We start from the raw sequence: 25254 nt of genomic DNA, 5'->3' as shown, positions 1-25254 counted from the left end.
GCGGTTTTTTCATTGTTGCATAATCTGCAGATCAGGAAAATCCAAATTAAATTAGGGGAAGCATGTGGCTGGCCACTTGGATGAGGACAATGTCATGTGGTCAACACAAAAAAATAGACACAGAGGGGATACATCAAATCCACTTTGAACTGTTGTGTGCAGAGACATAGGGAGCAATCCAACTCACCCTTCTTCAGGGCTGGGGTGAATTGGATGCTGTGGATCCTTGGCCACGCCAGGAGGCTCCCGGCTCCACTGGCCTCTGCCAGCACCAGCCCTCCACTGCGGTGGAGACATGGCTCCACCAGGAGCCACCCAGAGCTGCCGTGGATCCACTGGGGACAGCCAGCCCAGCAGATGGAGACCCAGGGGAAGCTGGGGGAAGGCCTGAAAATGGAGTGTTCTGGAAGTGTGGCAGGGAAAGAAAAACCTACCATTCCTTGACCTATTTCTTGACCAATAACCAAAGACAAATTAGCACATAAAGTCAAAGTTTTAAATTTTGAATTTATGTGCTCATGTGGCAGGGGAAGAGCCACGGGGGGGACTTACACAAGATCTTTTTCACATTCAGACCCCTTCCCCAGGTCCCAATCTCCCTTTGAACTCCACCAGCCAAAAGCCCCCCCCGGCCCACAGCATCCCCCTTACAGGTGGGCCTGTGCCCACTACACCTATTTCCCCTCTCTTTCTGAAAGCCCTGCGTGCATACCATCAACTAAAATGGCGGCAGAGGCTTCTCTAAGGGGCTGAGGCCCCTACTGCCCTCTTGGTTGATGGCACTCATGTGCACTATGCTACTTGCACGCACATGCCCCTACTGCCATCTTGGTTGATGGCAGGCATCAACCCCTTAGGGAAGCCTCTGCCGCCATCTTGGTTGATGGCAGCTATGTGCACAGCACGCAGGGCATTCACGAAAAAGAGGCAAGGTAGATGGAGTTGGCGGGTGCCACGAGCACACACAATCTGGGGGGGGCAGGGAGCTCCCTTTCTGCAATCTGTGGTAGGATTGGGAGTCGACTCTGTTGAAGATAGTGGAAGGGGAGCGCTATCCCCCCACCCTAAGGAGGGGCCCTTCAGGGGCCCTCAGCCAGGGCCTGACCTAGCTGCCCTCTGGTGCTGGCTCTGGTCAGGTGGAATGGCTCTAACCAGCAATTTCCCTAAGATGCTGAGGGTTTTTGTGCTGAGTTGTTTCAATTGTTGTTTCTAGGTGACCTTTCAAATGTGCAGTTTCTCCCAATACCTGCAGGCATAAGTGGTACAGTCCAGGAATTGTACAGGAAACATACAGGGTATGTTGTTTGTATACTAGCCGTCAGGGTCAAACTATATATCATACTGCAGCAAGTTAATTATACTAAGGAGAAAACTGTTGTGGTATTGTTATTCCTACATAACCCTGATATTGATATATAAAAACAAAGTGCTGCAGGCAAGTGATTTTCTGATGGAAAAATGCCAAATGTGAACACTGTGACAGTTATTAATATAAATAGCTTTCCTCCACCACGGATCTTCCTTCTGTAGCTGATAAAGTATCAAAAGGCTTAATTGGATAGCCTGGTTTCATGCATAAAGAAGAATGGCATTAATCATGGCCAGGATCCAAGGAGGTACTTAAGGTACATCCAAGAGGTCCCTCATGCCTGTTGGAGCTTTTAATTCCCCTCCCTCTTTGTGTGACAGGTAGCCAGCCCATAATATAAGCTGGAATTTTGGAATTCCTCTGGGCCTTAAAAGAGCTTTGCCATGTAGCATGGGGAAGTAATTTTTAAAAGTGCAATCCTACACATGTCTACTCAGAAGTAAGTATTGCAACTGGGAGAGGTGCTGTAACCGGGAGGTGAAGAGCAGTGTGAGTCCTCATCCACAAGGAGCCTGCAGTGAGAGCCAGGCCTTCCCAATGAGCAGCTGACTGTGCAGAGGGAAGGACTGTAGCTCAATGGAAGAGCACCTGCCTTGTGTGCAAAAGGTGCCCGGTTCAATCCCTGGCATCTCCAGGTAGGGCTGGGAGTGAGTCCCTGACTGAAACCCTGGAGAGCCGCTGCCCATCTGTGTAGACAATACTGAGCTAAATGGACCCATTGGTCTGATCCAGTATAAGGCAGCTTCCTATGTTCCTAGAGAGCTGTGTCTCATCATTATTTCCCTCTCTCTTTTCTAATTTCCAGCAGTGGCACATGGTGGTGGTGGTGGGTGCGGAATATGCACACCTGCACTTTGCCCTCAGCCTGGAGGTCTCTAGACCTCCCTTCTGCCTCCCCTTTCCCCATCCCTGTCCTGGTAAATGGGTTGATGGTGGGTGCTCTGTCACCCCTCCCTTGCACATTCTGCTGCTGCTGCTGCTGGGAATGATACAAACTCACTGTGCTCATTTTCATTCATCGGAGGCTGTGTGACAAAGGGAAAGGGCTTTTCTCTTTCTCCACCATGCTATTTTGATCCTTTTCTGGCTGAATAAATGAGACAGGATGAGCCAAGACTGGATTTCTAGATTTCTTTTTTATCTTATTTGTTGGCTTGACTTCTACTGATTTTAGCAAGTCTGCAACTCTCTCTTATTTGTGGCGCTCTGGGTTACTTATGGGTAAGCCATGTTCTCCTTCCTTTGAACAAGGCTCTTTTCCTCCCATTTTGCACACATCTCCATGAAAGGTGAAATCCATAAGCTGATACCAATTCACTGAAATTAGCGTCTCAGCAAAATTTAGTAGTATTGTGTTAAGCTTCTTTTTTTAGATTATTGGGTTCAGAATTGGACATAGAGTAATTATAACTGTTAAAGACTGGATTAGGACCTACCTCACATATACTGCTTCATTTCTGCCTGGCCAACAGCTGCTCTAAGAAGCAAATATTTTTGGTATTACTCTGTAATATAGGAAGATACAGAACATGTATTTGCTGCACTTCAGTGAATGTATTGTATGCCTGTTTCCTGACAGCAAAGTGAAGGAGGGTGTAAACGGTGAGACACAATCCATGCTCAGAACATTAGCCCCACACAATACAAGACAGACACATGGAAACCCTCCAGGCCTCAATAGGCTTCCTTGTCAACAAATCAGTTATGGTCTCAATGATGAACAACAGAACAAAGGTGGGGGAAAAGAACAAGCATCTAAACAAGGAGAGCCAAATGATAACAGATCTGTGGACAGCAAAGTGAGTTGCTACAAGCATCATGGTTGTTTATAATAGGTTTCCTATTCCACAACAGACTTTATTCTATGTGTACAACAATTACTACTATAGTAGTACTACTATAGTAGCAAAAAAGAATGCTCACTCAAAACTTGTTCCTCTTCCCAACAGAACAGCGGTGTATAAAAACATTTTGTCTCTTCATGCTTCCTGTTCATAGTCTTTCTGTTCTTTTTCTTTTTTACATTATGATGCTATTTGGACCTTTCTCTTACTTTTCCTGTTTTCCAAACATTGCTTCTCATTCTTCAGTGTTTGGGCTCTTATACACATCTGGAATTTATATCAGTCATAATATAGTGGCTATATTAGATTATAACTAATAGATTAGTTATAACTAGTAGATCAGATATTTATAACATGGACAGGGAACCTTTGACCCTCCAGGTGTTGTTGGGTTCCAACTCTTATCAACTCCATATAGTATGGCCAATGGTCGGAGAGGATGGGAGTTGGAGTCCAGCAACATCTGAAGGTCCTGGGGTTAGCCATCCTTGAGTTATAATATTGCCACCATGATTATATAGAATCTCGTTTAGGGGGAGGACTGTATATTATCCAGTAGATCTAAACAACAGACCTCTTCGTATCCTCCAAAACCCATCTATTAAAGCTCAGACCTTAAGGCAACCTGAAAAACAACAAGAAACTGGACTTAAATATAACTGAGGCAATATGCACTTTCAGATGTTTGGCTTATGATTGTTGGATACTGTATTTTCAATATTGGGGGTGGTGGTAGTGGTGGTGGTGGAGGAACACTTAAAGCCAAGGCCACACCAAGTTTACTGCATAGTCTGATCTGATTAAGTTCCTGTATTTCCCCACCGTCTTAACGTGGTTGTCATACATAGGCTTAAGATATGGGCTGATTTTGATCATGTAAATTTATTTATTCATGGCATGTATATTCTGCCCAATTAATCATATTCTCTAGGTGGCTCACAAATTAAAAACAATAAAATGCAAAAAACAGTCAGGTATCAACTACAACAATCAGTCAATACAAAAGCTGTGCTACCAGATTATATTGTGATTTTAGGTTATTTTTAATTATTTTCAATGCTATATTTTAAAATTGTTGTAACCTGCCTTGGGAACTTTGGGTGAAGTGTGGGTAATAAATGATAATAACAGCAACAGCAACCTGACAGTATTTTGTGTTATCTTAATCCCACAAGTGCTGGGGTATTTGCTACATGTGGCAGGAGAATAATTGTAATTATTTTTATTTACCTCTCCTTTCATATTTAGTATTTTGGTACTAAGTGTTAGATAAAACCAAATTTCATGGCTGAACTGAGATTTAAACCCAGATCTCCCCAGTCCAAGCATAATTCCTGTTTTCTTACATAAAAAATTAATTCAAATGTGACATCTTCTGAACTTCATTTTTTTCTATGCAAAGTGGTTACAATTACTTTACAGAAATGCTTGTTTTCCTTTGATAATTTGAAATCTAAATGCATGTTTTTTATCCAAGGGTTTAAAACCACTGAATACGCATTGTGTCACTGCTCCCTCTGGAGATAAGTCTTTGTCCTACATTCATACACTCCAAAAACCATCTATTGAAGTGCAGATCTTAAGGCATCTTGAAAGGCTGCAGGTAACTGCACTTAAATATAATTGTGGCAATTTGCACTTGCAGGTGTTTCGCTTGTGACTGTTGGATATTTTCAATATGGAGTGTGTGTGGAATACTTAAAACCAAGGCCATACCAGACCTTGGAAAAGTTACTTTTTTGAACTACAACTCCCATCACCCCAATCCAGTGACCATGCTGGCTGGAGCTGATGGGAGTTGTAGTTTAAAAAAGTAACTTTTCCAAGCTCTGGGCCATACCAAGTTTACTGTACTTTAAGACTTTGATTCTAAGCAGACATATTTGGAAATAAGTTCCACTAAAATAAATTGGACTTACTTCCAAGTAAATGATATTATGATCAGATGATTAGACATATTCAGACACTTAACAGTGCAATCTGATACATGTCACTCAGAAGTGACTACAACTTAGTTTACATACTCCACATATCTAGGGTTACCAACTGTACTCTTTTAAGAGTACAATACTCTTGTTGAGATGGTGCAACAGCATACTCTTACTTTTCACTTATCGAAGCCAAATGTACTCTTTTTGAAATGACAAAATAATGGTAACCCTACACACATCTTAACCATCCTTTTGTACCTTCAATCATGGTGGCTAAAGAGAACTTAAAAGGGAGGTGGGGAATTTCCACAATTCCAGTGAATGAAGTGAGTATTCGCATGAGTGATTCGCATGAGTGAGCTTGAGAACAGAAACAGTGGGTGGCAGTTACTAGTCTTCAGGAAACTGGTGTGGCCTTATTGTATATGAGTAATTTCCCCCTGCTCATTCCATAATGCATGTGGAAATGCTATCAGCAGAGTATTGCTGTTTTGTTCTTAATTCCTGCCTAAGCAATTAATAAATCAGTTCATAAAAACAGAAATGCATTCATGTATCAAGATACCTTATACAGTTTTTAAAATATTGCTTTCCTCAGGATGTGGTGCAAGAATCAACCTGTGAGGAGAATGATTCCCTTCTGGGTGTCCTCAGAAAAGAAACTGAGCTGTGTCCTTTGAGTCTGACTACATTAGAAAAACTGCAGGAAGAATGTAAGGTTTTGGATCACAGAGTTTCTGGACTTCTGTCTCGGGCACAACTAAGTCACCTGCTTTTAAAGCACGAAGTCCCTCTGCAATTACCAACAGTCAAACTCCTTTTCAAGAGGTTTTCAGAGGCAAATGACCACGAACTGGTACGTTAATACAATATTTTGAACAAACATAATATTGAGCTCAATGGATGGGATTTCTTAAGACTTGCCTGCCTTTTTGGAAATCCTAATTCTCAAAGAAATGTGGACTTTTTCATCAAAATCTATTTCTACCTCTTATTATAAACTATTACATCTACCCTTTTAATTATGTACAAAGCAGCAGTAACATTGTTTATACTTACAATGTTGTGCCTAATTAAACTATGGAATTTGCTACTGCAAGATGTGGTGGTTGCCACCAACTTAGCCAGCTTTAAAATTCATGGAGAATAAGGCTGGCAATGGCTAGTAGATGGCCATCAGTACTTGGAAAGTTCATATTAAAAACAGAAGTAGAACTAGTTCAAGTTCATCTTGTCCAGAAAGTACCAAGTTCCAGTTCAAGTTTGTCCTTTTACAAAACAAACTATTTCAAGTCACATTCATACAAATAACTTTTTAGTGCATAAAAAGTTCATCCTTGGCCATTTTTTCAGCATTCAGAATATTACAAGCTGCTGTGCTGACATATAGGGTCCAAAAGTACATTAGAGGCCACACACATAAGATGTCTGACAGACAGAATGTCAACATGTGAAGCTTTCCCTATAATTGTATTCCCATTCAATGGAAAAGACTTACCCTGTTTAATTTGTGCCAGCCACACAGCTGTGAAAGACTCAAGGTATTATTCCCATTGTTTCTGTTTGTGTACCTCTCATTGTAAGCTGTTCATGTTGCAAGCAGCTTACTTCTGATTGCTTAGCAACAGTGATTAAGCGATAAAGCAACCTTGGCAACAGCACCACCACTATATCTGCCTAATAAGCCTTAGAACATTACCTCCATGGTTTGCTTTCTAACTTTATAGATGTCGAATTGAATTACTTTTTTTAAAAAAATGAAAGCGAAGAGTCCAGACTTCCTGTTGGGTGGGGTGGGGGAATGAATGTGAAGATGAACTTGAAGTCAAAGTTCTACCTCCAAATGAATTTAATTCACCTTTAATTATGGGAACTCCAGTTGCTAGGGAATACTGGGTGAGGCCTATTGACCTCATGAACTGCTTGTGAGTTTCTCTTAGGTATCTGGTTGGCAACTGACAGAAACAGGATGCTGGATAAGACAGACCTTTGGTCTGATCCAATACAGCTGTTCTTATATTCTTATGTGCAGTCTTTCTCAGTCCTCATCTTCAGTGGCATCAGCCAGCTCAAACTGCCTGATGTTAAACTTACTTAAGGCATATCTGCACTACAGTCTTGAATCAATTCTATGCTATTTTAACTGTTCTGGCTCCCTCTGTCCCACCTCTGAATCCTGATTATTGTTTGCCCAGGAATTATCCCCTCAGAGAACTACAGTTCCTACTAGAGTTCATTGAGAAGAAGCAGTGATTCTTAAAATTTAAATAGATATCCTTATTTGTTGAGAGCCCATTCTGATAATTCAGGCCCCATTCAGTTACCGTTTCTGTGTGGGTATTACAGTCAGGTAGATTTGTAATGTCTTGACTTAATTGTAACACTTATTTTATTTTTATTTTTCTCAACAGGTTTTCTTTAACAACCCTGTTTTCAAGCTACATGTTAAAATTAATCTTCTTTGTCTTTCTTGTAGATAAATTATGAAAAATTGATCCAGTTTTTAACACTAATGGCAGCAAATAAGATACAGCAAGCACGAGCCCTTCCAGAGAAGAGTCAAAATATTAAGGATCACAGTAAAAGGTCCTATTTTAAATTTCAACATACACTTTATTGTCAATAAATGAGCAATGTATCTGAACTCTTCCACCCCCACCCCACCCCAAATCCTCCTCTCTTAGTTTCCATCTGGGCAGGATCTAATAGGTGCTGTAATTATAAGCCACTCTGAAGGATTCCAAATGAAAAATTGGTTCACTTATGACGTTGACAATGATTTTATGTAGAACTCAAAAGCACAGATTTTCTCTTCTAGTCATCCAAAATCCCTTCTAAAGAAACTTATTCTGTGAACACCTACTTTGCAGCTTGCTGGGATATATCAGTGGAGATTATGCAGACTTCTCTTAATTGATCTTGGCAAGGAAGACCGGCAAGGAGATCTATGCCTTTATGTTATATATATGGCAGCTGCTCTGGAGCTTCTCTTAAAACATGACAGGTACAGCTGGAACGCTGGTCAAAGCCTATGTATACACATTAATCCATCATAAACCAGCATACCTCATCTGGATAGGAAAGACCTGAGGGACACATTTATGATGTGATAATCACATACTTTTCTGGTATCTGCTCTCATCATTGACTGTAATATTTGCAGTAATATTGACTGTTGTTATAAGACTACCATTTCACTAAATCAGTGATGGGGAACCTGTGGCCTTCTAGGTGCTTGCTGGATTAAATGTACTATCATTCTTGGCCATTGGCCATACTAGGTGGGGCTGATGGGAATGGATGTCAAGCAACATCTGGAGAGCTGCAGATTCTTCATCCCTGGCTATGTACAGATAATAGATTTTCAGAGTGTTACAGCACAACCGTGTGCTTGTTTACCATAAGTAAGTCCCACAAGAAAGTGCATTAAGATTGCAGATTTGGAGGTGGTTTTCTAAAGCTGATGTGTACAAAGATAATTTTTTGAGTCTCCTGCTATAGTCTGAAGCCACTCCTGCGGTACTAACCTGAAATTAGATCTTGGGATCATAACTGGTACTGCTGCATTAGACTCAAAAATTTCAGTGCCTTAACCTATTGGATAATGCCCATGATGAGTAATGTGCTTTTCCCCATCTCATTCATGTCTTCAGGAATTTAAGGCTGTAATCATATATGTGTTTACCACATTGAATTCAGTAGGTTCTACTATCATTGGGAAAGGGACAAAAAATAAAACTGCCAAAATCATAATGCCGTTATACAAATGTATGATGAAACCACACTTGGAATACTGTATCCAGTTCTGATTGCCTCACCTCAGAAAGGATATGGAAGAGCTGGAAAAGGCTCAGAAAAGGTCAACCAAAATGATCAAGGGGATGGAGCAACTCCCCTAGAAGGAAAGGTTACAACATTTGGGGCTTTTTACTTTAGAGAAAAGGTGAATAAGACATGACATGATAGAGCTGTATAAAATTAGGCATGGTGTGGAGAAAGTGGATAGGGAGAAGATTTTCCTTGTCTCTCATACTACTAGAACTTGGATACATCAAATGAAGCTGAATGTTGGAAGATTCAGGACAGACAAAGGAAAGTACTTCACACAGCTTATAGTGAAACAATGGAATTCACTTCCACAGGAGGTAGTGATGGTCACTAATTTGGATGGCTTTAAAAGAGGATGAGACAAATTCATGGAGAATAAAGCTATTAGTGGCTACTAGCCGTGATGGCTATGTTCTACCTGAAGTGTTGGGGGTGGTATTCCTCTGAATATCAGTTGCTGGGAATTGCAGGGAGGGAAACCACTGTTGTGCTCTGGTTCTGCTTGCCGGCTTCCCATGGGCATTTGGCTGGCTACTGTGAGAACAGAGTGCTGGGCTAGTTGGGCCCTTAGCCTGATCCAGCAGGGCTCTCCTTATGTTCTTAGGCATGTATAGGATTGCACTATAATTTTTAAAATTATTCTTTTAAATACCTGAATAGGTAGGTGCATTTTCACGCAAGTAACCCTTTAAAAATCAAAGAATTAGTACAAAGTTCCCCTTAGCATCTATCTTTCAGTGCTTGCAAGCTGTTCTAATCAGTTACACCATTCTTCTGATTTGTTCAGGACTAAAGGAGTTAGCCACAAATATGACTGTGGAAAACAGAGTATATGGGTTTTCCCCTCTGTAATGCCATCCCCTTTGTAGAGTGATTAAGCCATAGGAGCTGGATTAGGGTTTATGCAAGGGCAGGGCTGGATTAAGCTGAGGAGGGCCCCTAGGCTGATTGGTGTTTGGGGGGCCCTTCTCCTCTTAGGCAGATCCGCGGAAACAGTCACAGGAGGGATCGCAGGACAGGAGCTTCTGAGTTGCCCACCGTCCCATCCCATCCCATCTCCCCAGCTTCACCTACCTTTCCGCTCTTTTGCAGCTGCGCGCACTGCACACGCAGGTTTGCCATCAATCAAGATGGCGGCCGAGGTTTCCCTAAGGGGCTGAAGCCTCTGCCACCATCTTGGGTGATGGCAGCAATGCGCACGTGTAGCACACATGCATGCCATCAACCAAGATGGTGGCAGAGGCTTCAGCCCCTTAGGGAAACCTAGGCTGCCATCTTGATTGATGGCAAACCGCAAAAAACAGCGGAAAAAAAAGTAAGTGAAGCGGGGGGATGGTGGGTGGTTCAGAAGCTCTTGCACGGGCCCCCAAGAGCTCCAGGCCCCTAGGCTTCAGCCTACTAAGCCTAATGGATAATCTGGCCCTGTGCAAGGGTAGCAGTAAATGGAGAATCACTGCTGAAATAAAGTTGTAGGGATGTTGTTGGACTACAACTCTCATTTTTCCTGACCAGCGGCCATACTGGCTATGGCTGATGAGAGTTGGGATCCAGAAAAATCTGGAGAGCTGCAATTTACCCACCCCTGGTGTATACAGACATTCATTCACTGATTATTTAAAAAGCACACACACACACACTATCAAATTTTTAAAGTGATACACAATCAACTTTTTTTAAGTTGAAAAAGTATTACAGAAACACAGCAATGAGCCTGCTGAATTTATTTAATTATTAAATAAATAATATCACCTTTTCCTTCAAAGAGCTGAAGGTGGTCTACACCATTCTCCTCTCCACATTTTATCCTTTCAACAGCCCTGTGAGATAAGCTAGACTGAGAGCTAGTGGTCCAAGGTCACACAGTGAGCTTCATGGCTGAAAGGGGATTTGAACCTTGGTCACCTTGATCATAGTCCAACACTCTAACCATTATACTACCCTGGCTGTCGACTAACAACAGTATTCGCCCTGTTTTGTATGAATAACAGCATTTCTTGTGTTTTGTACAGATGCACAATCTTTTTAGGATACAGTTCCATTACTTCCTGTTTGCAGCAGAAGTTGGGCCTGCAGATACCTAACTGGCCGGACTCTATTGTGTCATATACCTTTTGCTGGAACAGTTTTTAAATTTTTTAAACATTTTATTATTGAATAGAACAATTTACATTAACTATAGAAGCTAACAATTACTATTACATTGATAATTTTCTACACAGCAACTCGGACAGCTTTAAAAGAGGATTAGACAAATTCATAAAGGATAGCGGCATCAAAGGCTACTGCCACCATGGCTATGCTGTGCCTTCTGAATACAAGTTGCCAGAAACTGCAGGGGGAAGAGTGCTCTTGTGCTCAGGTCCTGCTTGTGGGCTTCCCATGGGCATCCAGTTGGTCACTGTGAGAACAGGATGCTGGACTAGATGGGCCACTGGCCTGATATAGCAGTCTCTGCTTATGTTCTCAAGTTCTTATGGTCACTGGGTGACCTTGAGCTATTCACTGTCTGTTAACCTAACCTATCCACAGGGTTGTTGTGAGGATAAAATGGGGTGGGGGGGAAACCATAACTCCTTGTAGGAAAGATGGGATCATATAAATGTGGTAAATAAAATGTAATAAAATAGTAAGTATTTACATTGCTGATAAGTATGTGTGTCCTTTGTGTCATGCGGGCAAGCAGGCAATGGAGAGGGCAAACTGATTTCAGACACATCTATGAAAGATGCGTCAATTTTGGTTCTCTGCTTCTTGTTTTCCCAGTCTTAAATTCAGTTCACATTTCTGCAGCAATTTGTGACTTTTTAAAAAATCCTCATGAAAATTCTCCAGCATTTTAGTGCAAGATTTCTCCTTATAAACATATTTTTGCAGGGAGTTTTGAATAATGTGCCCATTTTTGCAAGCTATTTCTCATCATATAATGCATTTTTGCATGTTACTTGCACTCATATATTCATTTTTATACACACTTTCCTATAATATATGCATTTTTGTAAACAAATTACATCACAAAATTCAAATAAGTGCAAATTTCAAAGGATGGCTGTGTTTCAAAAAGTGCAAATTTGATAAATTCAGTTTGAAAAACAAACTGAATCGAAATTCTTGCCCATTCCTAATCTGTATGTATGCTTATTGTCTGCTCAAAGGCTGAAAACATACAGCTCAATCATGTCTACTAAGAACTAGTAGTGGGACTTCCTCCCAAATGTGTGTGTGTGTGTGTGTGTGTGTGTGTGTGATGTTTCCAAATAGCACTTAGATGATAGCAAGCAGGATGAATCTGAATCCAAACCCAAGTAAAGAAAGCCATTATCTTGCAATCTAAGCACAATGTCAACAAGTCTGCTCATCTCAAGAAACACAGAATCAATTAACACTGGTACCTTTAGTTAAACAAACATTATGTTTAGTTTTACAAAAATACCCTAAGGCCAAGAGAAACCTGTATATGATATATAGCCTGCAGCTGTAAAGATTCAGCTGTGATTTTTATCAGAGCCTCTAAGTAGCCCAGGGACTGATTTGAAAGGGGGTACCAGATACTGAAAGAACAGTCGTAGTGGTTTAGTCAGCCTTCCCCAACCTGGCTCCCTCCAGATATTGCAAGACTGCCTCATCAGCACCAGGAAGTGATGATGGGAGTTCTAGTCCCACAACATCTTGAGGGTACCTCAAAGATGAGTCTGTCCTGCACTGGGTCACTACCAGACCAAAAGGCCTACCTGGATTTAGGAGGTATCATAGATCCAGAAGCATCTAAGGCCAGTGGTATTACTGAAGAAAGTCCAGCATGTTTTCAGAACAGTAAAAGCTTTAAACAGTGCATCTGAGCAAAATGTGTATGTATATGTGTGTATGTATATGCAGTGTTTTTTATAAATGAAGATCAAAGATCCACCCAAATCCAATAATTAGAGCAATACTGTTATGTCAAATCATTAGAGCATATGGTTGCAGTGTTTTGTCATTATTTCCCTGATTACGTTTTCAAAAATAAACTGATGCTGTTTTTCATGGGGGGGGAAATGAAAAAGTGGATAAGAGAAAAATCAGCTCATTTGAAATGTAGTGTTGGAGGAGAGCTTTGTGCATACCATGGACTGCAAAAAAGACAAATAATGGGGTGTTAGAACAAATTAAACCAGAACTATCACTAGAAGGTAAAATGATGAAACTGAGGTTATCATACTCTGGACACATAATGAGAAGACATGATTCACTAGAAAAGACAATAATGCTGGGAAAAACAGAAGGGAGTAGAAAAAGAGGAAGGCCAAACAAGAGATGGATTGATTCCATAAAGGAAGCCACAAACCTGAACTTACAAGATCTAAACAGGGTGGTTTATAACAGATGCTATTGGAGGTAGCTGATTCATAGGGTTGCCATAAGTTGTAATCGATTTGAAGGCACATAATAACAACAACAAATTTTTCATGATTTTTGCAACACATTCCCAAACACAATGAATTTTAAGGAAATACTCTTGATTTCAACTGAACTTTTGTCCAAGTAAGTTTCATTTCATTGTGTTTCTGCATTACTATACTGAAGGCAGTTTACAACTCAAAGGAATGAAAAAATACAGCAAAAACCATATAGTTAACCTATAACAATTCAAAATATGTTATGATATTGAAAACAAAATGTATCCATTTCATGTACAGTATTACAAGAAAATATCAATAGAATATCGGGAAACAATTACCCCCAGAAATTACAACAGATTAAATAATTAAATAAGACAGTATCTGAAAAAAAACCACCAACACCTAAAATGCTAGAGACCTTGCAAAAAGAATAACTGAGCAGTTAATAAGTATGCTTAGCATTAATATCTTGGTTTATGTGCTAATACTTTTTGTAAAGTAGGGGGAAGACTTAGGCTCCATTGATCATGCATAGATGAACTTTGACTTGCAATGTTACAGCTGGTTCTCAGGCGTTTGGGAAGTGCTGTGCAAGAGACTTTGATAGGTGTCAATCACTGAATGTCATTATAATGTTAGATGACTGACAGTTAGATGTCCTGCTCTAAGGGAGGAGGGAGATAAAGGATCTCGCCCACCAGGCCAAAAAGGTTCTCTACCCTGACTTACTCTCCATAGGCCACACCTTCTCTTCAGGCCTCATTCTTCACTGACCCTGATCTGTGCCCTTCTCAAGTGCTTTTGGCTGACTGGATCTGTCCTTGAACTATAATAATGTCTCTTGCTTGCCTGAAGGGAAAAGTGGGTCTGGGTGTCCAGAACCATCTTATTTGTACATGGCTGAGGGAATGTAGCCTACTGTACAAAGGTAAGCATTATATCTTTGCTCTGCCCACTTTTTGCCTCTGGCCCCACGCACCACTCGCAGGTGGCCCCTGAAAAGTTGCCCATTGGAAATGTTCCCTGCCCCTGAATTATAGGATTGAAACTGCCAGGAAGCTTTGACCAGATTTATCCCTTCTCCTTGTCACATGGAACCTGCTGTAACTACATGAGTGAACTGTAAGCTATGTTGTTATAGCTATCTGGAAGTCTAGATTTCTCACCTCTTTTGTTTTGCTTCTAATCCTTTACACTTTGTGGTAAGCTTCAATGGTTTTATCATCAGATACTCTATATTACCGAGTAACTTGCCACATTAGCCTCTCAGTTGGAGGACTTTTGCAAAGCCCTTGCACAACTTTGCTGAAAATGTTTCTGTCCAAAGTGGACTATAAGTCTGTAACAACAGCAAAATGAGTTACCATTTGAAATTGCCCCTTCATTATATGCATTGTCTTTCCATAGTTCTTGGACCCCAGAAGAGGCATTCCAGGCCTTGAAGCAAATACTGAAAGAACATAAAGGAGAGCTGAGCCTGAATTTTCTGCAAGACAAGACTTGCTCAGATCTTCTTTCACTCCCTGAGGTAAAAACAGATATTGTGGCTTACAACTCTAGTTGTATACTCAGGAAGTGCTTTCCTGCTATAAAGGAATATAATGAATATTCAGTTACGAAATGGATATTCCTGTAGATTTTCTTGCCATTACATAACATAGACCAGTGGTTCCCAAACATTTTTCCCCCAAGCACCACTTGAAAATCGCTGAGAATCTTGGTAGTCCCTTCATTGTTTTTCTGCTTGTTGTAGCAATTGTAATATGCTGTGCTAGGTGCTGTATGATTTCTAGTTATATTTGTATTGCTTCTTTTATTTATTATATATTTTATTTGATTGTATTACAATTTGAATTCCATAGAATTCAAATTGCAATAGAATAAAATACAATATAAGAAATAAAGGAAGCAATAAAAATGCAATTAAAACTCAATGTGAATACTTAAAGCAAAGGACATGCTATCTTCCATCTTCAATCACAAATCCACAGACACGCCGTGGACCATCTGAGTGAAGTTTGTCAGCTACTGGTGGTCCATGGACCACAGTTTGGGAAGCCCTGACATAGATCACAGAAATAATTGAGGGGCAGACCAATTCTGCTTCGTCTGGTGAGGGAGCATCAAAAGTGGATGATCTACAAAATATAAAACTCATACCAGCAGGGCAGAAAGTCTCTGCCACCATTACCTGTAGGGTTTTTCCTCGTTCATTTATGGGGGGATGCACTATGCCAGTTTTTTGAGGGCTAATGTAGGTTTCTATCTGGTTTGGGGGGGGGTTGCCAGGGAAATAAGTGAGCTTTTGGATCTTTTGTGTCTAGGGCTGACCTCTGTCCCCCCTGGCACACCCTTTTCTTTTCCCTTTTGCCATCAGAGCACCTGAGTGATACCAAGTACCATCAGAGTGGAATGTAGATAATATAAAATTTATATAATCTACATAAAACAAGATGTCCAGCCTAAAGGAGAGTTCTGGGGAACTTGAAAGCTTGCTTGGGACATTTGTGTCGGTCCTAATGAGTGCATTGCCCAACAGTGGCTTTAACAGAATACTGGTTTTCTATGTTATGTCACTAATAATTTAACTTCATATTTGATGTAAAACTGAAATTGTGTCACAGGGAAGGATGGATGAGGGGAAAATATCCTAATGTCAATACTTGGTGTATGGTTGATGAACATATGAAAGAAAATAACAGGCAAAATTACATTTTAAAGCACAGCATCAGACGCGTATCAATTCACTAGTATGTCTCTTGGTTGGGCTGACTTTCCAGTGCCCTGAAGAGATTATGAGAAATATTCTGAGGGCAAGAGAGGGGGACCCATTGCCTTCCCCACTCTATGCCCCTTCAGAGTTTTAATTCATCTTCACATTGGAGAAGGTAATATAGGTCCATATTAGAGTGTCTGTTTTGCATGCAGACCCATGTTCAATTCCTGCCTGGTAACGCCAGGTAGGGCTGGGAAACACTGCTGCCTGAAACCTTGGGGAGTTATTGCCTGTAGAAGAGGGATAATGAACCAGTGGCCCTCCAAATGTTGTTGGACTATAACTCCTATCATTCCTTTTGGCCACGTTGGCTGGGATTGAAAGAGCTGGAGTCCGACATCTGGGAGGCCACAGGTTCCCAATTCCTGGTGTAGATAATGCTGAGTTAGATGGACCATTGATCTGACTCAGTATTAGATAGCTCCCTATGTTCCTATTGCTGGTCCCAGCATGTGAATTATAGGATTTAAACTGGTCCCAATGTGAAAGGTGGTCTAGGACCTATGTGGCATTCCTGCGTCTCTGGGATTACCACCTCCTGATTCCCAAATACCTAGATCAGGGAATCCCCAGGAAGTCTGCCTCAGCCTGGGTCAGATATGTCCTCTGAACCACAATCTTCAGCCCCACCACCTTTTCCCCAAAAGGTGACCACTGGTGTAATCTGTCTGTAAAATTGGTATAGGTGTAGGTACAAAATAGGACCTTAGTTTGGTAGCATGCTTGACCAAGCTGACATGTGAGATTTTGAATCAAACAAATAAACTTTATTATATACAAGATGTTAAATGTGATAATAAATGAATAAGTTGTTATTGTCCCTATCCTACCTGATGTTAAATGTGATAATAAATGAATAAGTTGTTATTGTCCCTATCCTACCTACCTATCCTACCTCACTAATCCCAATGAAATCCTCCCCCAAAACCCCAACTCCTCTAACTAGATGTTCTCTTCTTGATCTCTAATCTGTCTACGTCTGTCAAACCCCAAAAGTTTTCTCTTAAAATTCTCACTCACACACCCCTCCCACCTGTCAGTCATACCTTATCTGCCCCTACTAACATTCTATTAACACTATCTTACCTGAACACAATTTCAAAATAGTTTTAAACATATAAATAATTCTGATTTTGTTACAATCTACCTCAAAAATGTCACCAACTGCAGCCCCTTTATTGTATTTAGTTTATTTTATTTCATTTTTGTACATGGACATAAATGAAAACCATAAACCTCTCTTAAAAATATACCAACAGGGATTTTGCTAATCTACCAACGTATTTTTAGTTAATATTTGCAGGGTGATACCATACCAATTCATAGTTAAACAGGGCATATGCAAAAGGTCCCAGTTTGGGGGGGATGAATTGGATCCAATAGTTCACTGGAGCTTCTTCAGTGTATCTTGATTTCTGTAGGTACCCATAGTTGAGAGGAGCCAGCTTGGATTGGGACCAGCGGAGGCTATGCAGTTCACATGACAGTTGCTTGATAAATGCAAACTCCATTTTTCCAACATAATATTTTGCTACACATTTCATAGTTTGCCCTTCTTTAACTGTACAGCATCATTTAAATGTTCAGCATTTCTGCTATTGTTTTTTTTTAATGAATAATGTAAGCCCAACTGGAGCACGTGGGCCACAAGAGGGCAGGCTGAGGAGCATCTGGGGATAAAGATGCCCTAGGTGCCTACCCCAGGTGCAACCAAACCTTCCCAACGCAGGACAGACTTTGCTTTCTAGGGTCCCAATGAAATGGACTGGGTGGACCCCTTACTATAACAGGGCCTGCCAAACTTCTGTACCTCATAATACACCTTATTTCTCAATAATTGATTCTTATTGTTTTGTGATGTGCTAGTAATGTTCAGCAATATCTTATCTACAGACAGAGATCATTTGCAAAAAGCATGGACTAACTCTGCCTGCTGGGATGTTGGAAGCTTTGGTTAGCACCTGTGTGTTTGGTAGAAGAGGCAGAATACGGTAAGTTGTTATGAGATTCTTCCTTCCTTTCAGCACAATGTACTTGCATCTTGATCCAGTGGACCAGCTCAGAATGGGGTAGTACAATCTGAGACTTGTGCATCTGGAGAGAAAGCATAATCCCATAACAACTGAATGCAACAGCTGGCTGGTTCTGCCCAAATGTCCCCAGTTTTCCAGATAACCTGCATCCCTTCCCTTGCTATTTCAAACAGCCTTTACAACAAGTCTGACACCTATAGGCTAAGAAGTCTTTCCATATCATGTCATGCAAGTGGCGGGACAAGAAGTTGTTCTGTCTTGTCTTCACTAAGCTGTCAGACAGTCTAGTATAGCTGCGCCACACAGCGATGGAGAAAGAAGCAATAGCAAAATGCATTGAGGGAGGGCTGTAGCTCAGTGGGAGAGTAACTGCTTTGCATGCAGAAGGTCCCAGGTTCAAACCCTTGCATCTCCATGTAGGGTTAGGATTGTTTCCAGTCTGAAATCCTGGAGAGCTGCTGCCAGTCAGTGTAGACAATATTGAGCTAAAATAGATGGGCAAATAGTTTGACTTGGTATAAGGCAGCATTCTGTGTTCCCATGCAATAAATGAAGGTGTTGTAGCAAGACTGAGACCAGACCTGAGTGCTTTTTTGAAGGGATGAGTTGTCCCCTACAGCCGAAAGCAGCTGACTGTACTATAAGTTTCTGTCTCTGAACAAGAGATTATTTTTACTTTTAAAAAATATATTGTTTATTACTTCTGTTAGCTGCTTTGAGCATCTGCAGTTGATAAGATAAAGCAGTGTATACATTCTGTTATAAATGAAATAAGTAGAATCATGCCATTAATTCATTGGTGGAGAACCTTTGACCCTCCAAATGTTGCTGGAATACAGCTGGCTGTGCTGGGTGGCGCCAACAGCAACTGGTGTCGGCAATATATGGAGCGTCACAGATCCCATATCAACTGTGTAGGTCAGCATGGCACTCGAGAAGCAGAAATTACCATTAACTCTCCTCTTTTTAAAATGCCTTACAGTAGCTTCAGCTTCGGGTGCTTGCTGACATTATGCGTACCCTATCTTACTTACAACAACTACATGGAATATGTTTTATTTATTTATTTATTTTATTATTTGATGTATATCCCGCCCTTCCTCCGAGCAGGAGCCCATATATTGTTTTTATAGAAGGTTCCACTCATTGCACCCACCCCTTAACCTGCATCTCGGAGAATGTTTATCACATTCCCTTCTGCATTGTGATGCCCAGCCTTCCTATATATATTTAGAAAGGATACCACCACAATTTTGCCCTTTTCTTAGGAGATTGAAGGTGAAATGCCAGAGTTTGATCCTGTGAGGCGCTAGATTTTAGTCCTCTCCCTATTACTTGGTCAGCACCCATTCAGAGTGGCTATGGATCCCTAGTACAATATTATATATCAGTACTCCTTGGTTTTACTGGGTTGTAGCCAATATTTCTTCTACTCAGAGTAGACCCATTGAAATTTATGACTAACGTGGGTCCATGAATTTCAATGGATCTACTCTGAGTAGAAATAACCTTGGATACAATCCACTGTCTATAATTGAGATCATGCTAAATTAAAGGGGAATGATTTGTGTTATCAATCTATATTATGGCTGTGACCTACCAAAGTGCTTAGTCTGTATTTCTTATCCTTGCTGCGGAATGTTTTTGTGGCTTCTTGCATCCTGCTCTTTATAGTGCATTGATCTTACTATGGCTCTATATTAATGTCTATGGCTTCCTTTGTGAAATTAAACACATGATAGATGAATAAGTTTTAAATGCATGCCAATGCCACCCCTAAAAGCAAATATAACAAAAACATTTAGCAAAGCTTAGCGATACTCAGACTTATGTCTTAAAGATTCATTTTTAAAAAACCAAACCTCTAATATAAACAAAATAAATCTGTGAGGTGTGCCAGAGTCATTAATTTTGTTATGCATCACCCATTTTAATCTCTACTCCTACTGTGAATGAAACCCCTCAGTAATTAGCAAGAATCTATCTCTGAGCCACTTTGTGATTAAATGTGCTTAAAATCAATATGCCGTCATGAGTGATGGCAGTCGTGTGAGATTAATTCTGTTGCACCAAGTAATGCCCTCCCTAACCTGTCAAAGAAAGAGAACAGGCCACTGAAAAATAAACTGAGAAACAGAAGTCCATAGATTTCTTTACTGCTTTCTCCTTACATGAAAACAAGAGGCTTCTAACTGCATTAAAGAAAGGATTAATTTCTGTAGCAGAATTGCTTCCTTTGTTAAGTAGTTTGCCCGCCACTCTCCACAGATTCACTAATAAGGAACCTAGTTCAATAACAGATAACCTGTGTTGCATTTCAGAGATTCCAGGTATGATTCACAGTATCTCTACTGTCAGATGTCAGGCAGCATAGTTAGGAAAGACCGTTGCTTGAAATTGGGCAACCCACCTTCTGCTAAAAAATTGGGCCGCACAGCTCCTGCTAATCATTTCTCACAGACAGTGCTGATTAAATGTGCCACCAGTAGCATAGTGGCAAATTCAGACGTGCAGTCCCTTCATAATAATCATGCCACATCCATTCACAGCTGCACCTTCTGACTTGGTTGTTCTCCATCATATTCTCCACACTCCTCAGTCCTTCCCATTCTTTACTTCTCCCACAACAACAGACATCCCTAGGAGCCAATCAACATGAAAGGGTAGCCTGTTAGCTGCTGAGGAGATTCTTCTCAGTGGCTGATTTGCCTCCTTTCACTCTAATTGGCTCTAACCAGCAGGAAAGGACAAGGAAACATGTCAGAAGATTTTTCTCAGTGGCTAACACACTATCCTTTTGTGCTAATTGGCTTGCAGGATGCTGGAGAAATGGGGACCCTGCTGGGCCCCTGATCCCAAAAAAGTAAGGGGTCTAAGATCCCCTGAGACCTCAGACAACTACACCCATCTGTGCCATGGGTTTGACTAAACATTAGATCAGCCTTTCCCAACCGGTGTGCCTCCAGATGTTGTTGGACCACAACTACCATCAGCCTCAGCCATTGGCAATGCTGGCTGAGGCTCATGGTAGTTGTGGTCCAACAACATCTGGAGGCACACTGGTTGGGAAAGGCTGCATTAGATACTTTAGCTTCTGGGAAAAATCAGGGGACAATCTCAGAGTGGCATCTGTGCATGTGTCAGAATAAATGCCAGAAATTTAATGAAAGATGTCACAGGTTGGTAATTCTTAATAATTTAGGTCAGTGAAAAATACCAGTTTTCCAACATCCAGCTGATAAAGAACAAACACACTAGAATGAAACACAGGGAACAGATTAGAACACTGAGCAATATTAGAGTGAATACTACAATTAAGAAAAATTAATTATGGAATCTGATCTCTTCTGAGGTTAGGCAGTGCTATCTCTTCCATCCTTCAGCAAGTCTTGAAGTCTTGTTTCTTTTTCTCTATGGCCTTTGCTAATATAAACTGGGTTATGAATTGGGGCTGAGTTTTATTGTTATTGTTTTATTGTTTATCTCTGATATTGTTTATCTCTGCTGGTTTTTAATATTGTTATATTATTAATAATATTATAGCATGGATATTAAAAAGTTTTTATATTGTATTTTGTATACTTGTGAGCCACTTTGTGGAATATGTTCTCAAAAATTCCTTAAATAAATACATAAATAATGGGAAATGGAGGGTGGGGAGGTGGACAGCGGGAAATGACAGAAGAGATTATTCACATAAGGCAAAAACACAAGAACTAGCCAAAGAGCAAAGTTGTAAGAAAACAGGACATTTATATTAATGTATTGATTTTGCTTGCATATTGTATATTGTAATGTATTGATTTTGCATCTTTAATATGGAAGACTGTAGAGGCAAATCTAATGAACAGGAAACATTGTTTCAAATGTTGCATTAATTTTAAGATGTTTCCCTATGTAGATGGAAAATGTTTGTGGAGTTTCTGAAGAAAGTCCAGGCTGGGGTTGATCCTGCTTTGCTTGTTTGTAGAAGTAAGTTATGTCGTTGCCATTATTTTGGTCATATCTAATCATAACAATTTATCCACATTCCTGGATAAGACTGTTGAAATACCCCATTTGTAGAGAGTAATTGTTCAGTTGACAAGTGTCCCATTGGTAGAATAGAATAGCAAGGTAAATGGTTGCCATTTTTTAGAATAGGAGGTAAGTGGTGGTCCTGGTTTCAAGCAATGTACATCTTGTATATTGTCGGAAGGCAGAGCTGGGGTCCCAATCCCGGGGAGCTGGATCCCGGAGAGTTGGGAGAAGAGTATTCGGATGGATGGCAGAGGGAAGGGGGAGGAACTTCCCCCCTTTGGAGCGAAGACGAAACAGAGGAACTGCCAGTGATAAGGTCACTTAGCGACGGGGAGCCTGAGCCCTCCCTGGACATTCTCACGCCTCCCCCTCTTTCAGGCTCAGAGCAAGAGGGGAAAGAGGGAGGGCTGCTCACAGCCGAAAAGCGGGGAGGCAGTTTACCATCAGCCCCTCCCCTATCCCCCATCCTGGAATCGGAAACTTCAGAAGAGGAGGGGGTGATGCTTCCCCCCTCACCACGCACACGCAGACAGCTGAAAAGACAGGCGAGAAGGGGGGGAAGGCAGGCAGTACCTGAGGGGCAGTTAAGGAGGAGTGAAAGATTGCGCGCCCGTTTGGCCCCTTCTTAAAGAACAGGCGGGAAGAAGTCCCTTGCTCTGTCAACTTTCTCCCAATGCCGCAGGACCTGTATCCCTGTATTGCTTCATGAGAAAATGCAGTCTTTGTTTGGACATTACCCTAATAAAACACGAATTAACTACAGCCGTTGGTCTGGTTCCTGAGTCACATCCTGGGCCTGACAGCTTGACAGAGCCACCTAAATCACCCTCAACGCTCTCTTCACTTGACTGGGACAAGATGTCAAAGGGAGCAGCGGGGGGGACAAACCCCACTTATGAGACGGAAGAAGTGGAACTCTTGAGGACTAAGGTAGCTGATTTGCAGATGGATGTTCAAGCCCTGCTAGCAGCAGTCAAGGCGCTGAAGACGGATAATCAAACCTTGAAGGCCATGATAGACCAGATGCGAACAGCCCCTCCAGCTGCCGTAGTAAAGGTTCCCATTGGATTGCCCCCAAAATACGCGGGACAAAGTGATCAGTTGGCAACCTTCGTGGCTCAATGTGAGTTATATCTGGATGTCAGGCACACGGAATTTCCAGACAATGGGGCTAAAGTAGCTTTCGTGATTAGCCTCCTGGAGGGAGAAGCTGCAAAATGGGTGACTCCGTATCTCGTGAGAAGGGATACTGTCTTAGGAAGGTACAGAGGATTTATACAGGAGATGACCGAGATGTTTCAAGACCCGCAAAGGGCTGAAACAGTAGCGTGGCAACTAGGCGCTCTGAAGCAAGCTAAAGGGACTGTTTCCGAGTACACTAACGCTTTTAAAATTCTGTCCCAGGAAACTGGTTACAATGACGCCGCCCTGATGTTTATGTACCGGAGTGGATTAAATGCTGAAATCCTGGATGAGTTGGCCAGGACCTCCCCCCCTGCTGACCTACCAGGGCTCATCCGGCTATGCCTACAGATAGATCACCGGATGGAAGGAAGGCGCCTGGAAAGGAAGCAGGAGGTCCCGAGATACTCAGCCTTGGCATCCCGCAACAAGACCCTTCCCACTGCAGGGATGGCAGGTAATGCAACTGAGGGACAGGGAGGGGCTAGGCCAAGACTGTCGGAAGAAGAAAAGGAAAGACGACGCCGGGAACGTTTATGCTTTTATTGTTCAAAGCCAGGCCATGTGGCCAGAGACTGTGGACTGAAAGGGGGGAAAGCCGAGCCGTCGGGAAACTAGAACACCCAGTCCACGTGCAGGCGTTGTATAAAGGCCCCCCAACGATCCAACCTCCCTCAAAGGGGGTGTTGGTCTTGCCTATTCGGATTACAACTTCCAGAGGAGTGGTGTTTAATTCCACTGCCTTAATTGACAGTGGAGCCTCCACAAATTTTATTGATGCAAATTTAGTCAAGCGTCATGGAATTTCCCGGTGGAAACTGGACGCTCCCCTAGCTGTGGAGACTATCGATGGGAGACCCCTGAAGTCAGGAGGGGTGACACAAGCCACGGAGGAAGTGAAACTTCAAATCCCTGGGCACGAAGAGTTCATTTCGCTATACGTGTCAGATCTCTCGAACTTTGAGGTGATTCTGGGAATGCCCTGGCTAGCAAAGCATGAACCCAAAATAAGTTGGAAGGAGGCGGTGGTGTGGTTCACCTCACAGTATTGCCAGGAGAACTGTCAACCTGAAGGAATCAAGAACACCTTAGCGGGGGCAGTGCAAGAGATTGAGCAAGTGACCCTGCTGCCAAAGTATGAAGAATTCAAAGATGTGTTTGATGAAAAAGAGGCAGAGACTTTACCCCCCCACCACCCTTACGACTGTGCGATTGACCTAGTGCCAGGAGCCAGCATCCCATCAGGGAGAATCTACTCTCTCACAGAGAATGAGAGGGAGGCCCTGAAGGAATTCCTGGATAAAAACCTGAGGCGAGGATTCATACACCCCTCACAATCCCCTGCTGGAGCGCCACTATTGTTTGTGAAAAAGAAGGGGGGGAACTCAGACCCTGTAACGACTATCGCGCATTGAACCAGATCACCATCCCCAACAGCTACCCGCTGCCCCTGATCTCAGAGTTGCTGGACCGACTGCGCTCTGCAAAAATCTTCACGAAGTTGGATTTGAGAGGAGCGTACAATCTGATCAGAATGAAGGAGGGAGATGAATGGAAAACAGGATTCTTGACCGCTTACGGACAGTATGAATACCTGGTCATGCCGTTTGGGCTTTGTGGAAGTCCAGGAATTTTTCAAAAATTCATGAACGACGTGTTTAGAGACTTGTTGGACACGTATGTAATCTGTTACTTAGATGATATCCTGGTGTTCTCAAAGAACCAGGAAGACCACGACCAGCATGTGAAGACGGTGTTGAAGAGACTGAGAGAAAATCACCTGTATGCTAAATTAGAGAAATGTGGATTTGACCTCAAGTCTCTAGACTTCCTTGGATATCGAATCTCAGCGGAAGGCGTGGAGATGGACCCAGGGAAAGTAAGCTGCATATTGG

The 25254-nt window shown here is 41.8% G+C and overlaps 1 protein-coding gene across 4 annotated transcripts in view; it reads left to right on the top strand.

Annotated features, from left to right (window-relative positions):
• The window catches only part of C6H1orf87 (chromosome 6 C1orf87 homolog), a 39668-nt gene that overhangs the window by 3682 nt on the left and 10732 nt on the right, over positions 1–25254 (top strand). For all 4 annotated transcript variants that reach the window (XM_061630495.1, XM_061630497.1, XM_061630498.1 and 1 more), the window contains 7 exons: positions 2949–3168; positions 4691–4816; positions 5743–6000; positions 7621–7730; positions 14756–14876; positions 18018–18115; positions 22059–22129. In XM_061630495.1, coding sequence (XP_061486479.1) covers positions 2949–3168; positions 4691–4816; positions 5743–6000; positions 7621–7730; positions 14756–14876; positions 18018–18115; positions 22059–22129 — 1004 coding nt within the window. The remainder of the gene's footprint in view (positions 1–2948; positions 3169–4690; positions 4817–5742; positions 6001–7620; positions 7731–14755; positions 14877–18017; positions 18116–22058; positions 22130–25254) is intronic.

Source organism: Rhineura floridana, chromosome 6 (assembly GCF_030035675.1).
Source record: "Rhineura floridana isolate rRhiFlo1 chromosome 6, rRhiFlo1.hap2, whole genome shotgun sequence".
Classification (NCBI taxonomy): domain Eukaryota; kingdom Metazoa; phylum Chordata; class Lepidosauria; order Squamata; family Rhineuridae; genus Rhineura; species Rhineura floridana.
This window is presented reverse-complemented; position numbering and strand designations above follow the sequence as displayed.